At 46.0% G+C, this 15,071-nt stretch overlaps 1 protein-coding gene across 3 annotated transcripts in view; it reads left to right on the forward strand.

The window, feature by feature from the left end:
* Window positions 1–15,071, forward strand: part of Ppp1r42 (protein phosphatase 1, regulatory subunit 42) — a 47,359-nt gene that overhangs the window by 3,760 nt on the left and 28,528 nt on the right. For 2 of the 3 annotated variants that reach the window (XM_063288419.1, NM_001127569.2), the window contains exons 2-4: window positions 1,532–1,749; window positions 4,829–4,995; window positions 5,396–5,534. In XM_063288419.1, coding sequence (XP_063144489.1) covers window positions 1,621–1,749; window positions 4,829–4,995; window positions 5,396–5,534 — 435 coding nt within the window. In that variant the 5' untranslated portion in view covers window positions 1,532–1,620. Of the gene's footprint in view, window positions 1–1,531; window positions 1,750–4,828; window positions 4,996–5,395; window positions 5,535–15,071 lie in introns of those variants that run through there. The other variant, XM_039110784.2, reaches the window with a different exon arrangement.

Consider the following 15,071-nt stretch of genomic DNA (forward strand, 5'->3'; position numbering starts at 1 on the left):
CCCTCTCTCGGACCCTCCCCCTCCCTTTGCCCCTTTCTCTTCCCAGCTGGTCAATCCCTCTTCTACTTCCACGTCTATTTTGTCCTGGACCAATCTGTGTTTTCCACTTGATTGCAGGGCATGGGTGAGGGTTATTTACAGGAGCACGGGCACCTTAGCAATGCTTACACCACTGGGACAAAAAAGGCTCCCCCAACTCCTGACACCATTAACTCCTATAGATCCTCAGAGAGAGGTGGAACCTCATGAGTCCCTCCCACCTCCCTTCTGCTGTTAACTGCCTACAAATTCTCAGGAACACACACACACACACACACACACACACACACACACACACACAACACTTCATTTTTATTTATAATTTTTTTTGCAGGGCTAGTAATCAAATGTAGGTCCCCGTGGATGCACCTTGCCTTAACTTTATTTTAGAAAATACTTCAAGAATGTTTTCTCAGTCAGTGTTGAAGCTAATATTTGGACTGCGAGAACTGCACTGGAAAACACTTCATCAGGCTGCCATTTCCTGGCATGACATACAATATCCAGGCCTGGGCCATCAGAGGTGTCCGTATGATCCTGTGTATAACTCGGGGCTTTCCCAGTTCTGACTGTTGCAGATGCTGTGAGGACTGACACTGGAGAGCCTGGATTAACTCTCTGAGATTTATAATTTCTCTACCTATGAAATAAGAGCATTGGACAATTTTCCTTTTTACTCAAAGAGGATAAACAATCGTTTTAAAAGAGGTTACCTTAGGACATAGGATATAGCTTAACGTAGAGGTAAAGTGATTGCCTAGAATGCAGCGACCCCCTGGATTTTATCACAGCACTAGAAAAAATGAAGGGGGAGGAAAAGGAAGTACCCACAAAAGCAATTCACTATTGCTCTGGGGTAGAAAATATTTACAAGTGAAAGTAAGGTTTGGCGGCTTAAGAATTTAATCCCAGTATGAGAGGCCAGGCAGAAAGATCTCCAATTGGAGACTAGGCTGGGCAATACACAGAAGACGCTCTAAAAAATAAAAATCAAAAGGAGGAGGGAGAGGAGGGGGGCAGGACTGCCACTACTTGGTGTTGTCATAAATAGGTCTCTAATCCCAAGGTTCAGGAAGAAGAGGCAGCAAGTTCCAGGCTAGCCCAGGGCAACACAGTCACATCCTATTTCAAAACACAAACAATAAAAGGCAAATAAGTAATGTACATTTAACTCAGTTTTTGTGTTTTAAATGTTCTGTTGGTTGTTTCTTTGGGTGGTTTGTTTTGTTTTGAGACACGACATGGTCTGCCTTGGCTAACCTTGAACTCGAGATCCACTTGCCTCTGCCTCCCAAGTGCTAAGACTGTGTGCTACCACAGCCAGCCTTCGTTTTAAATGTTTTAATGAAAAGAGTTGGCTGTAAAGATAGAAAGTACCAGAGGGCATAAATGCCAACAGCCTAGCTTACCAAGCAGTTGTACGTGAGAGAGTTGAAGTAACTCAGCCTTTCCTGACCGACTCTGTATCACAATGTTCCCTTGTTCCCTTCAGTTTTAGAAAGTGGACGTGATACCTAAGCCTGCTTCTGGACATGCTGTCAAAGTGGAGCTTTCGCTGAGAGTTTGACTTATGCAGAAACTATGGTTCGACTGACAGTGGATTTAATTGCCAAAAACAGCAATCTTAAACCCAGAAAAGAAGAAACCCTTGTACAATGCCTGAAGAAAATAACACACATAAATTTTTCAGACAGAAATATAGATTCGATTGTAAGAACTTTAAATTATTTTGGTCTTGCACAGTTAGCAATATAACTTTTATTGGTTTAAGAGCATGCCCGGTATAATAATTCTATCTTGATCAAGTTTGTTAACTATGTTTCTACCAGAAGTTTCATATTATGTTCTATTCTAATTTCCTTTGTTTGATGCTTAGAATATTAAGTTTCTGAAAAATATAGCATTGTATTTTATAAGTATCTGTCAAATATATTTTCCCGTTTCCCTAAAATACTCCTGTATTTGCACTGCAAACAGAATTTGGAAAACTATTGCTTTTGTGCCATTCCAGAGCCTTGGAATACTTTCGAAATACCAAAATGTTAAGAAATAAGATAGTTGCTTGCTTATAACCCCAGCACTCTGAGGCTGAGACCAGAGGATTTCACGCTCAAAACCTGTCTGAGCTATACCTTGAGACCTGTCTCAAAAAAAATTTAACAATTCAAATTTTGACACACCCAGGGGCAATACGTGCTCACCTTATCCAAGGTCCTATGTCACCCCAGTCCTTCCTTTCCTCCAATAAAAGTTCAAAGGTGAAGTTTATGCATATAATTTAATTATGTAAATACAATTATTCTGGGCCAATTGTATTAGACAAGATTTTTCTGTGCAGTCCTGGCCTTCCTGGAACTTACTCTGCAGACCAGGTCGAACTCTGCTTCCCAAGGGCTAGAATTAAAGGCCATCATGCCCAACTGAAACCCATAATATTTCTCTCAGTATTTCTGCAAGCACTAGGATTACAGGCAAGCCCCCCTAGACCATTCCCAATGACCCCTTTCCCCAGGAATACAGTTGCACGACCTCATGTTTCTCTTTTGTTGCTCAAAGCACTGTGTGTCATCTTACCACGCATAGACTTTCCCCAAAAGCCCCAGCAGCCCACACTGAAAGCTTTTAATTTTTTGTTTTTTAAAATCTATTATTATTATTATTATTATTATTATTATTATTATTATTATCATCTCACTTATTCATTTTACATCCCAATCACTGCTCCCCTGCTTCCCTGCCAGTCAGCCCTCCCACTATCTTTCTCTCAGCTCCCCTCCTCTTCTCCTCTTAGTGGGAGCCCCCCTCCCCCCCACCCCCCAACCCTGGCACATCAAGTGTCTGAGGGGCTAGGTGTTTCCTCTCCCACTGAGGCCAGACAAGGCAGCCCAGCTAGAAGAACATATCCCACAGACAGGCAACAGCTTTTGGGGTAGCCTCAACTCCAATTGTTCAGGACCCACATGAAGACCAAGCTGCACATCTGCTACATATGTGCGGGAGGCCTAGGTCCAGCCTGTGTATGTTTTTTGGTGGATGGTTCAGTCTCTGAGAGCCCCAAGGGTCCAGTTTAGTTGTCTCTGTTGGTCTTCCTGTGGAGTCCTATCCCTGTAGGGGCTGTAATCCTTCCTGTTATTCTTCCATAAGAATTCCCAAGTTCCATCCTCTGTCTGGCTGTCGGTGTTTGCGTCTGCCTGAGTTGGCTGCTAGGTGGAGCCTCTCAGAGGGCAGCCATGCTAGACTCCTGTCAGCCTTGAGGCAGGGTTTTTCTGTGTGGTTCTGGCTGTCCTACTGGAATTAAAGGCATACATCACCACTGCCTGACCTTTATTCATTTGTTTGCTTGTTTTAATTTTTTTAAGAGAAAGAGATGGCTCATCAGTTTAGTGGCTCTTGCAGAGGACCAAGGTTCCATTCCTAGCACCCACAGACGGCTCACAACCGTCAGTAACTACAGTTTCAGGGGATTTGAAGCCTTCCTCTGGTCTCTGAAGGCAACTGGCACATAGATACATGCACTAGGCAAAACTCTCATATAAAATAAATCTAAAAATGTTTTAATGTTTTTTAACCACAGATCAATCATTACTCCTGTACTGTCAAAGTTCTTTGTTAAGAGAAAAGCAAACCAGTTAAAATAGTCTACACTGAAATGAGAGGAACTAGGACACTTAAAATTCCCAAATGTGTGCTTAATGATAGCCTGGGGGTCTGGTAGAACTTCTGTCCTCCTTGAATGTAACCACTCTGGGTTGCTTCATGGGTAAGAAAACATTAGCCTTTTAAAGCACACCATTCATTTTTAAGATTTAAATCTCCTCAAAGACAACCATTTTAATTAGATGCTGAAACCCAGCATAAACTTCATTGGTTTTGGCGTCGTCGTCGTTGTTGTTGTTGTTGTTGTTGTTGTTGTTGTTTTGAGACAAGTCTCTCCATGTAGCCCTGGCTGGCCTTGAACTCACAGAGCTCTGCCTGCATCTGTCACCCAAGTGCTGGAAATGTGCTTGCCTGTCTCGCTACTCAGATAGTTACAATAGTGGGTAATAATGAACCACTGCTTTCACTCTTAGGAAGTCTGCAAAGAAATAAAAGTTTGTTCTACAGTATTCAATAGCGTTATCAGAGTTTTTTTTTTTTTTTTTTTTCCGGAGCTGGGGACCGAACCCAGGGCCTTGCGCTTTCTAGGCAAGCGCTCTACCACTGAGCTAAATCCCCAACCCTGTGTTATCAGAGTTTTTAAATCTTTTTTCCCCCCTGAGACAGGGTCTCACTTTCTTGCCCTGGCTGGCTTGGAGCTCACCGTGAAGACCAGGCTTGTCTTGAACTTACGGAGATCCACCTGCTTTAGCTTGAGTACTGGAGGTGTGCACCACCACACCCAGCTGTCCATTACTCTTGACTATTGGATGGTTTCTGGCTTTCAATATTATAAACTGTAACTGTTTGCTTCCAATCCTGCAGAAAGATGAAACCCTGCTTTATGATGATGTTTGGACAAGAATTTGTTCATTGTTTCAGCTTTCAGGAGCGTCTCTAATTGCTTCCTAGGAAAATTACTGAGGAGAATCTTAAGACAAGCGATTTTCCTGGCACAGTTACCGAATTTCAAACCCCCAAATTATTTTGTAATCATTACAGTCTTAGTTTTGACCGTGCTAAGCGCAAGAAATGTTACTTTGTAAGAGCTTTAGTGAGATTTGTAGAAATGCCCAAGGGAAAGACTTTCTTAGACTCCAACTTGTAAGCTTGCAGGGGTAAATAAATAGGACCTGTTCTGTTTTCTTTTCAGGATGACCTCTCTCTTTGTAAAAACCTGAGCGTTTTATATTTGTATGATAATCGCATTAGTCAAGTCACTAACCTGAATTACACCACAAATCTGACCCACTTGTACCTACAGAACAATTGCATTTCCTGCATCGAAAACCTCAGTTCACTAAAGAAATTGGAAAAACTGTAAGTGGTTTTATTTTTTTAATCCTGTTAACTGATTTTTTTAAAAAGATTCTTGTCCATACTTTATGCAGGCAACCATTTCCAGTGTTCGCATACATTCTTGTGAGTGAATGCAGGCATTAACGGGGAGCTAGGGAAACAAACTCCAGGGTTGCCTCACCTCCTGCGGTGTTTGAAACAATCTTTGTGACACACAAGTTTCTGGGGGTTGTCCAACTTCCATCGTACCGGAACTCCGGGATAACCTATGCTCACTAATAAGAACAGCTTTATGTGGGTTCTGGGGATTCAAACTAAGGGTTTCCTGCTTGCCAAGCAAGTGATTCACCCAGCGACTACCTCCCCTGCTCTCCTTGTTATATATTTAGCATCCCTAAAACCTGAGCGGTCTGTGTTGCAGGTATCTGGGAGGCAATTACATTGCAGTCGTCGAAGGCTTGGAAGGATTAGAGGAGCTGAGAGAGCTTCATGTTGAAAGTCAGAGGCTCCCCCTGGGAGAAAAGCTCCTGTTTGACCCAAGGACTCTTCGTTCTCTAGCAGTAAGACTATATTCAAATGCTGGGACCGGAGTGCAGGGTGGAGCAGAAAGTGCCCAGGGTGTACTTCGGAGTGTCCATAATCTACTTCTCTGCCCACTGAAAGCTTCGGGCTGAGGCAGATTCTGTTGAGCAGCCCCTTGGTGTTAGTTTTCAAACCGGGCAGTGCTGCCCACCTCCTTGGGACAGCCAGGATAGAAAGAAGGAAGTGTTCAGGCAATGTGAACTGACGTTCTAACCCAGGCCCATAATGTGGGCATTACTGATTATCATGGCCCATGGTTTTAAATCTGGGAGAAACCTTAAGGAAAAGGGAGTGTACAATTATTTGGCAAGCTTTCATTGATTTGAGTTTTTCTGAAATACACCCTCAGGCATCAGCCTCCCAAACGTTGGGGTCGTACACTCACCAGGTTTGAGGATACATCCGTGTGGCTTCTCAGCCAGTCTTAAGCTGAGATGCATGCAGGATTCGGTGCTAGTCCTAAACCTCATGTGTCTTTGTCACACCATCTTCATTTCTGGAGTGGGAGATTTATAAATGTGATATCACTTGATTTAGAGGACCCAGAAGCGAAAGGAATGATATGGCCCTCAGACAACTGACAAGTGTCCCTTAAGTTAGAAAAGAAGTGCCCGAGTTACTCCGCCATGTACTCCCCATGGACACCACTGTGTTATCACCAGACACATTTCAACCTCAACCTCAATGGCAACAACTAGCCCACCCTGCCGAGGGGACAGCTAGGCCTGTTACCAGTCAGTCCACTAGAGCTTTTGGTTTTCTGGATAAAAAACAAGAAGCAAGGAGCCGCTCTGCAGGCCTGGTCTTTTGCCTTCAGGCAGTCTGCTTTGTTAATCCCTGCTCTAGGGATGGGGAGAGGACTTTGTGCCTGCTAACTCTGCCACTGCTCTAGTGTCCATAGTCTCTTTTTACTTTTTATTTTTGAGACAAACTCACTAATTTGCCCAGGGTTGGCCTTGACTGAGTCTAGCACAGGTAGGCCTTGAATTTATGATCCTTCTGTCTCAGCCTCCCAAGTGATAGAGATTATAAGCTCGCCATGTTGGACAACGGTGAGCTTTGGATATGGGGACACTTAAAGCTGTAAGTGTTAGCGCCAACCTATGAAGTAGTGGTTCTGTATGTAGCCCTTAGAGCAACTAATGTGGTAGCTTCTGGAAAGGTCTGGGTGTCAGGGTTCCTCAACCCTTGACTGTGGCCAATATTACAGCTAACAACTATAGTGTTACAGTTAACAGCCACAGTGTTACAGCTGACAGTCACAGTGTTACAGCTGACAGCAACAGAGTTACAGCTGACAGCCACAGTGTTACAGCTGACAGCAACAGAGTTACAGCTGACAGCCACAGTGTTACAGCTGACAGTCAGGGTTACAGCTGACAGCCACAGTGTTACAGCTGACAGCTAGTGTTGCAGCTGACAGCCACAATGTTACAGCTGACAGCCACACTGTTACAGCTGACAGTCACAGTGTTACAGCTGACAGCCACAGTGTTACAGCTGACAGCTAGTGTTGCAGCTGACAGCCACAGTGTTACAGCTCACAGCCACAGTGTTACAGCTGACAGTCACAGTGTTACAGCTGACAGCCACAGTGTTACAGCTGACAGTCAGTGTTACAGCTCACAGCCACAGTGTTACAGCTCACAGCCACAGTGTTACAGCTGACAGTCACAGTGTTACAGCTGACAGCCACAGTGTTACAGCTGACAGTCAGGGTTACAGCTGACAGCCACAGTGTTACAGCTGACAGTCAGTGTTACAGCTAACAACCACAGGGTTATAGCTGACAGCCACAGTGTTAAAGTTAACAGCCACAGTGTTACAGCTGACAGCCACAGTGTTACAGCTGACAGCCACAGGGTTACAGCTGACAGCCACAGAGTTACAGCTGACAGCAACAGACTTACAGCTGACAGCCAGTGTTACAGCTGACAGCCACAGGGTTACAGCTGACAGCCACAATGTTACAGCTGACAGTCACAGTGTTACAGCTGACAGCCAGTGTTGCAGCTGACAGCCACAGTGTTACAGCTGACAGTCAGGGTTACAGCTGACAGTCACAGTGTTACAGCTGACAGCCACAGGGTTACAGCTGACAGTCAGTGTTACAGCTGACAGCCACAATGTTACAGCTGACAGTCACAGTGTTACAGCTGACAGCCACAGGGTTACAGCTGACAGTCAGTGTTACAGCTGACAGTCACAGTGTTACAGCTGACAGCCACAGTGTTACAGCTGACAGTCACAGTGTTACAGCTGACAGCCACAATGTTACAGCTGACAGTCACAGTGTTACAGCTGACAGCCACAGTGTTACAGCTGACAGCAACAGAGTTACAGCTGACAGCCACAGTGTTACAGCTGACAGTCAGGGTTACAGCTGACAGCCACAGTGTTACAGCTGACAGCTAGTGTTGCAGCTGACAGCCACAGTGTTACAGCTGACAGCCACACTGTTACAGCTGACAGTCACAGTGTTACAGCTGACAGCCACAGTGTTACAGCTGACAGTCAGTGCTACAGCTCACAGCCACAGTGTTACAGCTCACAGCCACAGTGTTACAGCTGACAGTCACAGTGTTACAGCTGACAGCCACAGTGTTACAGCTGACAGTCAGGGTTACAGCTGACAGCCACAGTGTTACAGCTGACAGTCAGTGTTACAGCTGACAACCACAGGGTTATAGCTGACAGCCACAGTGTTACAGTTAACAGCCACAGTGTTACAGCTGACAGTCACAGTGTTACAGCTGACAGCCACAGTGTTACAGCTGACAGCCACAGGGTTACAGCTGACAGCCACAGAGTTACAGCTGACAGCAACAGACTTACAGCTGACAGTCAGTGTTACAGCTGACAGTCACAGGGTTACAGCTGACAGCCACAATGTTACAGCTGACAGTCACAGTGTTACAGTTGACAGCCACAGGGTTACAGCTGACAGTCAGTGTTACAGCTGACAGCCACAATGTTACAGCTGACAGTCACAGTGTTACAGCTGACAGCCACAGGGTTACAGCTGACACTCACAGTGTTACAGCTAACAGCCACAATGTTACAGCTGACAGTCACAGTGTTACAGCTGACAGCCACAGTGTTACAGCTGACAGTCAGTGTTACAGCTGACAGTCACAGTGTTACAGCTGACAGCCACAGTGTTACAGCTGACAGTCAGTGTTACAGCTGACAGCCACAATGTTACAGCTGACAGTCACAGTGTTACAGCTGACAGCCACAATGTTACAGCTGACAGTCACAGTGTTACAGCTGACAGCCACAGTGTTACAGCTGACAGTCAGGGTTACAGCTGACAGCCACAGTGTTACAGCTGACAACCACAGGGTTATAGCTGACAACCACAGGGTTATAGCTGACAGCCACAGTGTTACAGTTAACAGCCACAGTGTTACAGCTGACAGTCACAGTGTTACAGCTGACAGCCACAGTGTTATAGCTGACAGCCACAGGGTTACAGCTGACAGCCACAGAGTTACAGCTGACAGCAACAGACTTACAGCTGACAGTCAGTGTTACAGCTGACAGCCACAGGGTTACAGCTGACAGCCACAATGTTACAGCTGACAGTCACAGTGTTACAGCTGACAGCCACAGTGTTACAGCTGGCAGCCAAAGAGTTACAGCTGACAGCCACAGTGTTACAGTTGACAGCCATAGTGTTACAGCTGACAGTCACAGTGTTACAGCTGACAGCCACAGTGTTGCAGCTGACAGTCAGTGTAACAGCTGACAGCCACAATGTTACAGCTGACAGTCACAGTGTTACAGCTGACAGTCACAGGGTTACAGCTGACAGTCAGTGTTACAGCTGACAGCCACAGGGTTACAGCTGACAGTCACAGTGTTACAGCTGACAGCCACAGTGTTACAGCTGACAGTCAGTGTTACAGCTGACAGCCACAGTGTTACAGCTGACAGTCAGTGTTACAGCTGACAGCCACAGGGTTATAGCTGACAGCCACATTGTTACAGTTAACAGCCACAGTGTTACAGCTGACACTCACAGTGTTACAGCTGACAGCCACAGTGTTACAGCTGACAGCCACAGAGTTACAGCTGACAGCCACAGTGTTACAGCTGACAGTCACAGTGTTACAGCTGACAGCCAGTGTTGCAGCTGACAGCCACAGTGTTACAGCTGACAGCAACAGAGTTACAGCTGACAGCCACAGTGTTACAGCTGACAGCAACAGAGTTACAGCTGGCAGCCACAGTGTTACAGCTGACAGCCACAGTGTTACAGCTGACAGCCAGTGTTGCAGCTTGCAGCCAGAGTGTTACAGCTGACAGCCACAGTGTTACAGCTGACAGCCACAGTGTTACAGCTGACAGCCACAGTGTTACAGCTGACAGCTAGTGTTGCAGCTGACAGCCACAGTGTTACAGCTGACAGCCACAGTGTTACAGTTGACAGCCACAGTGTTACAGCTGACAGCAACAGAGTTACAGCTGACAGCCACAGTGTTACAGCTGACAGCCACAGTGTTACAGCTGACAGCCAGTGTTGCAGCTTTCAACCAGAGTGTTACAGCTGACAGCCACAGTGTTACAGTTGACAGCCACAGTGTTACAGCTGACAGTCACAGTGTTACAGCTGACAGCCACAGTGTTACAGCTGACAGCAACAGAGTTACAGCTGACAGCCACAGTGTTACAGCTGACAGCCACAGAGTTACAGCTGACAGCCACAGTGTTACAGCTGACAGCCAGTGTTGCAGCTGACAGCCACAGTGTTACAGCTGACAGCCAGTGTTACAGCTGACAGTCACAGTGTTACAGCTGACAGCCACAGGGTTACAGCTGACAGTCAGTGTTGCAGCTGACAGCCACACTGTTACAGCTGTCAGTCACAGGGTTACAGCTGACAGCCACAGGGTTACAGCTGACAGTGTTACAGCTGACAGCCAAAGAGTTACAGCTGACAGTCACAGTGTTACAGCTGACAGCCACAGTGTTACAGCTGACAGTCAGTGTTACAGCTGACAGTCACAGGGTTACAGCTGACAGCCACAGTGTTACAGCTGACAGTCACAGTGTTACAGCTGACAGCCAGTGTTGCAGCTTGCAGCCAGAGTGTTACAGCTGACAGCCACAGTGTTACAGCTGACAGCCACAGTGTTACAGCTGACAGCAACAGAGTTACAGCTGACAGCCACAGGGTTACAGCTGACAGCCACAGTGTTACAGCTGACAGCCAGTGTTGCAGCTTGCAGCCAGAGTGTTACAGCTGACAGCCACAGTGTTACAGCTGACAGCCACAGTGTTACAGTTGACAGCCACAGTGTTACAGCTGACAGCAACAGAGTTACAGCTGACAGCCACAGTGTTACAGCTGACAGCCACAGTGTTACAGCTGACAGCCAGTGTTGCAGCTTGCAGCCAGAGTGTTACAGCTGACAGCCACAGTGTTACAGTTGACAGCCACAGTGTTACAGCTGACAGTCACAGTGTTACAGCTGACAGCCACAGTGTTACAGCTGACAGCAACAGAGTTACAGCTGACAGCCACAGTGTTACAGCTGACAGCCACAGAGTTACAGCTGACAGCCACAGTGTTACAGCTGACAGCCAGTGTTGCAGCTGACAGCCACAGTGTTACAGCTGACAGCCAGTGTTACAGCTGACAGTCACAGTGTTACAGCTGACAGCCACAGGGTTACAGCTGACAGTCAGTGTTGCAACTGACAGCCACACTGTTAGAGCTGTCAGTCACAGTGTTACAGCTGACAGCCACAGAGTTACAGCTGACAGTCAGTGTTACAGCTGACAGCCAAAGAGTTACAGCTGACAGTCACAGTGTTACAGCTGACAGCCACAGTGTTACAGCTGACAGTCAGTGTTACAGCTGACAGTCACAGGGTTACAGCTGACAGCCACAGTGTTACAGCTGACAGTCACAGTGTTACAGCTAACAGCCAGTGTTACAGCTGACAGTCACAGTGTTACAGCTGACAGTCACAGGGTTACAGCTGACAGCCACAGGGTTACAGCTGACAGTCAGTGTTGCAGCTGACAGTCACAGTGCTACAGCTTAGGTCTGGATGTCTGAGATTTTTGTCCCTAAAGGCTTGGCAGTTCTGGAGAACTCTTCCAGTGCTCAAGTCTCGCAGTCTCTTCTTTGTACCTCTGTACTGTGTCCTTCATCTTCTGCTTCCCATCCCCTCTCTCTGTCTGCCACACTCCCCAACCTCTTTGTCCCTGCACTGGGCACTCTCAAAGTTCCCCACTGCCTCTGCAGGTGTCAGCATGACCATAGCAGCTGCCTTGCCACCTTCACAGCTCCCCCTCCTGACTGCTCCACAATTCATGTGCTTGCTGCTGGGCTTCCTTCTTCCATTTACTACCAATGGGCCAGAAGAGGGAACCTAGTGTGACTTTAGCAGAGAAGGAACATAGGAGGGCATCTCACTGCTGGCTCAGTAAGTGAGCCAATTTAAGTAACCACCAGGGGATGCTAGACCAATCACAGCACACCTGGAATGCAAATGAAGGTCTTCCATTGCCTAGAAACAGAGTCCTGGATTTGTCCACTGCTTTACCTGTTTGTCATCAATGTCAGTGGTCCTCTGCTGGGCCACGTGGAAAAAGTACTTCCTCTCTTGCCCATGTGGAAATGTTGCAGGTCTACAGTTCACAGAGGTTTATTACAGCAAAATATCTGGTATAAACTATTTGAAACAGGGAGAGTGTAACAATTAGCAGGCATCATTGTGTAGTTCTCTCAAGGACTCCATGAGTGCTGAAAGTAGTTGATTCTGGCTATGTGGTTGGTAGGCACTCACTCCTTTTGCTATAAAGGTAGTCAGGCAACAAGTCTAAGAAAAGTCCAACCGCTGCCAGTTAGTCAAATTGCACCATGCCCCTCGCCCCCCCCCCCAATGTTTTCTGCTTATTTACAAGAAAATGACCATCAGAAGGAATGCTTATAGTGAGAGGTGTAAAATCATGTTAACACTAATCCTGGCACTTTTCAGTAGCACTTAGCATGCGCCAGTGAGAGGTACATCGTCATTCTTTGTCTTTGTTTTATCACAGAACATTGCTGAAAACATTTTGCTAGTTTAGTTTTTGTACAGATTCAAGCAGATTCTGAAATCCAAATACTAAAGCATCATTTTTCAATTATCTCAAACCTTAAGAAGTATTAGTGGCAGGGTCTGAAAAGGGCACTAGATGGGTAACTGTTGTTGTAAAAATATAAAAATAAAAATGCTGTCTTTTATCCCCACTAGGTCTACCCTGCAGTGCCCCAAGATATCTGCTAGATATCTTAATTCTCAGTCAGCAAATCGTCTCACCCACTGTACTCCATCCCATATCCTACTGCCAAAGTTCTCTCTCTGAGCCTGGCAGCAATCTCTCTACCTATCTAGTTCCCAAGGCAGGTTTCTATGCCAGAAACACACATCCCAATTCCGAGGTGGCACACTTTCCTACACTCAAACCGTCACATAAAAGAATATACAACACAATAATTTTTAACCCAATTGATAAGATATAATTGCCCACCTAAACATACAAAGCCCAGTACACATCCATCCCTTAAGAACATTAATAACAACCTGTAAATACACAGAGTGGAATCTTTTTTTTATTATTATTAACTTGAGTATTTCTTATTTACATTTCGAGTGTTATTCCCTTTCCCGGTTTCCGGGCAAACATCCCCCTAATCCCTCCCCCTCCCTTTCTTTATGGGTGTTCCCCTCCCCACCTCCCCCCATTGCTGCCCTCCCCCCAACAATCACGTTCACTGGGGGTTCAGTCTTAGCAGGACCAAGGGCTTCCCCTTCCACTGGTGCTCTTACTAGGATATTCATTGCTACCTATGAGGTCAGAGTCCAGGGTCAGTCCATGTATAGTCTTTAGGTAGTGGCTTAGTCCCTGGAAGCTCTGGTTGCTTGGCATTGTTGTTAATAAGGGGTCTCGAGCTCCTTAAGCTCTTCCAGTCCTTTCTCTGATTCCTTCAACTGGGGTCCCGTTCTCAGTTCAGTGGTTTGCTGCTGGCATTCGCCTCTGTATTTGCTGTATTCTGGCTGTGTCTCTCAGGAGCGATCTACATCCGGCTCCTGTCGGTCTGCACTTCTTTGCTTCATCCATCTTGTCTAATTGGATGGCTGTATATGTATGTGCCACATGTGGGGCAGGCTCTGAATGGGTGTTCCTTCTGTGTCTGTTTTAATCTTTGCCTCTCTATTCCCTGCCAAGGGTATTCTTGTTCCCCCTTTAAAGAAGGAGTGAAGCATTCACATTTTGATCATCCGTCTTGAGTTTCATTTGTTCTAGGCATCTAGGGTAATTCAAGCATTTGGGCTAATAGCCACTTATCAATGAGTGCATACCATGTGTGTTTTTCTGTGATTGGGTTACCTCACTCAGGATGATATTTTCCAGTTCCAACCATTTGCCTACGAATTTCATAAAGTCATTGTTTTTGATAGCTGAGTAATATTCCATTGTGTAGATGTACCACATTTTCTGTATCCATTCCTCTGTTGAAGGGCATCTGGGTTCTTTCCAGCTTCTGGCTATTATAAATAAGGCTGCTATGAACATAGTGGAGCACGTGTCTTTTTTTATATGTTGGGGCATCTTTTGGGTATATGCCCAAGAGAGGTATAGCTGGATCCTCAGGCAGTTCAATGTCCAATTTTCTGAGGAACCTCCAGACTGATTTCCAGAGTGGTTGTACCAGTCTGCAATCCCACCAACAATGGAGGAATGTTCCTCTTTCTCCGCATCCTCGCCAGCATCTGCTGTCACCTGAGTTTTTGATCTTAGCCATTCTCACTGGTGTGAGGTGAAATCTCAGGGTTGTTTTGATTTGCATTTCCCTTATGACTAAAGATTTTGAACATTTCTTTAGGTGTTTCTCAGCCATTCAGCATTCCTCAGCTGTGAATTCTTTGTTTACCTCTGAACCCCATTTTTTAATAGGGTTATTTGTCTCCCTGCAGTCTAACTTCTTGAGTTCTTTGTATATTTTGGATATAAGGCCTCTATCTGTTGTAGGATTGGTAAAGATCTTTTCCCAATCTGTTGGTTGCCGTTTTGTCCTAACCACAGTGTCCTTTGCCTTACAGAAGCTTTGCAGTTTTATGAGATCCCATTTGTCGATTCTTGATCTTAGAGCATAAGCCATTGGTGTTTTGTTCAGGAAATGTTTTCCAGTGCCCATGTGTTCCAGATGCTTCCCTAGTTCTTCTTCTGTTAGTTTGAGTGTAACAGAGTGGAATCTTAACGTCAGCTTCCATTTTCTCTCCACCGTTACTACCTTCTCTGTCTCTCTCCTGTCTCTCCTCCCTTCCGTTTCAGTCTCCTCCTCTTCCTTCAAACTTCTCTCCCGCCCATCCTTCCTTCTCCTCCAATGACAGGCCTCCTTCTATCCTGTACCTGCCCTCACCTGTACTTTACAAATTCAATGGGGAGAAGGTTCTGGTGAAGTCACCTGATTCCTGAGTACTGACTAGGCAGCTGTCCTTGGGGCAGTGGAA

This window comes from Rattus norvegicus, chromosome 5 (assembly GCF_036323735.1).
Source record: "Rattus norvegicus strain BN/NHsdMcwi chromosome 5, GRCr8, whole genome shotgun sequence".
Lineage (NCBI taxonomy): Eukaryota > Metazoa > Chordata > Mammalia > Rodentia > Muridae > Rattus > Rattus norvegicus.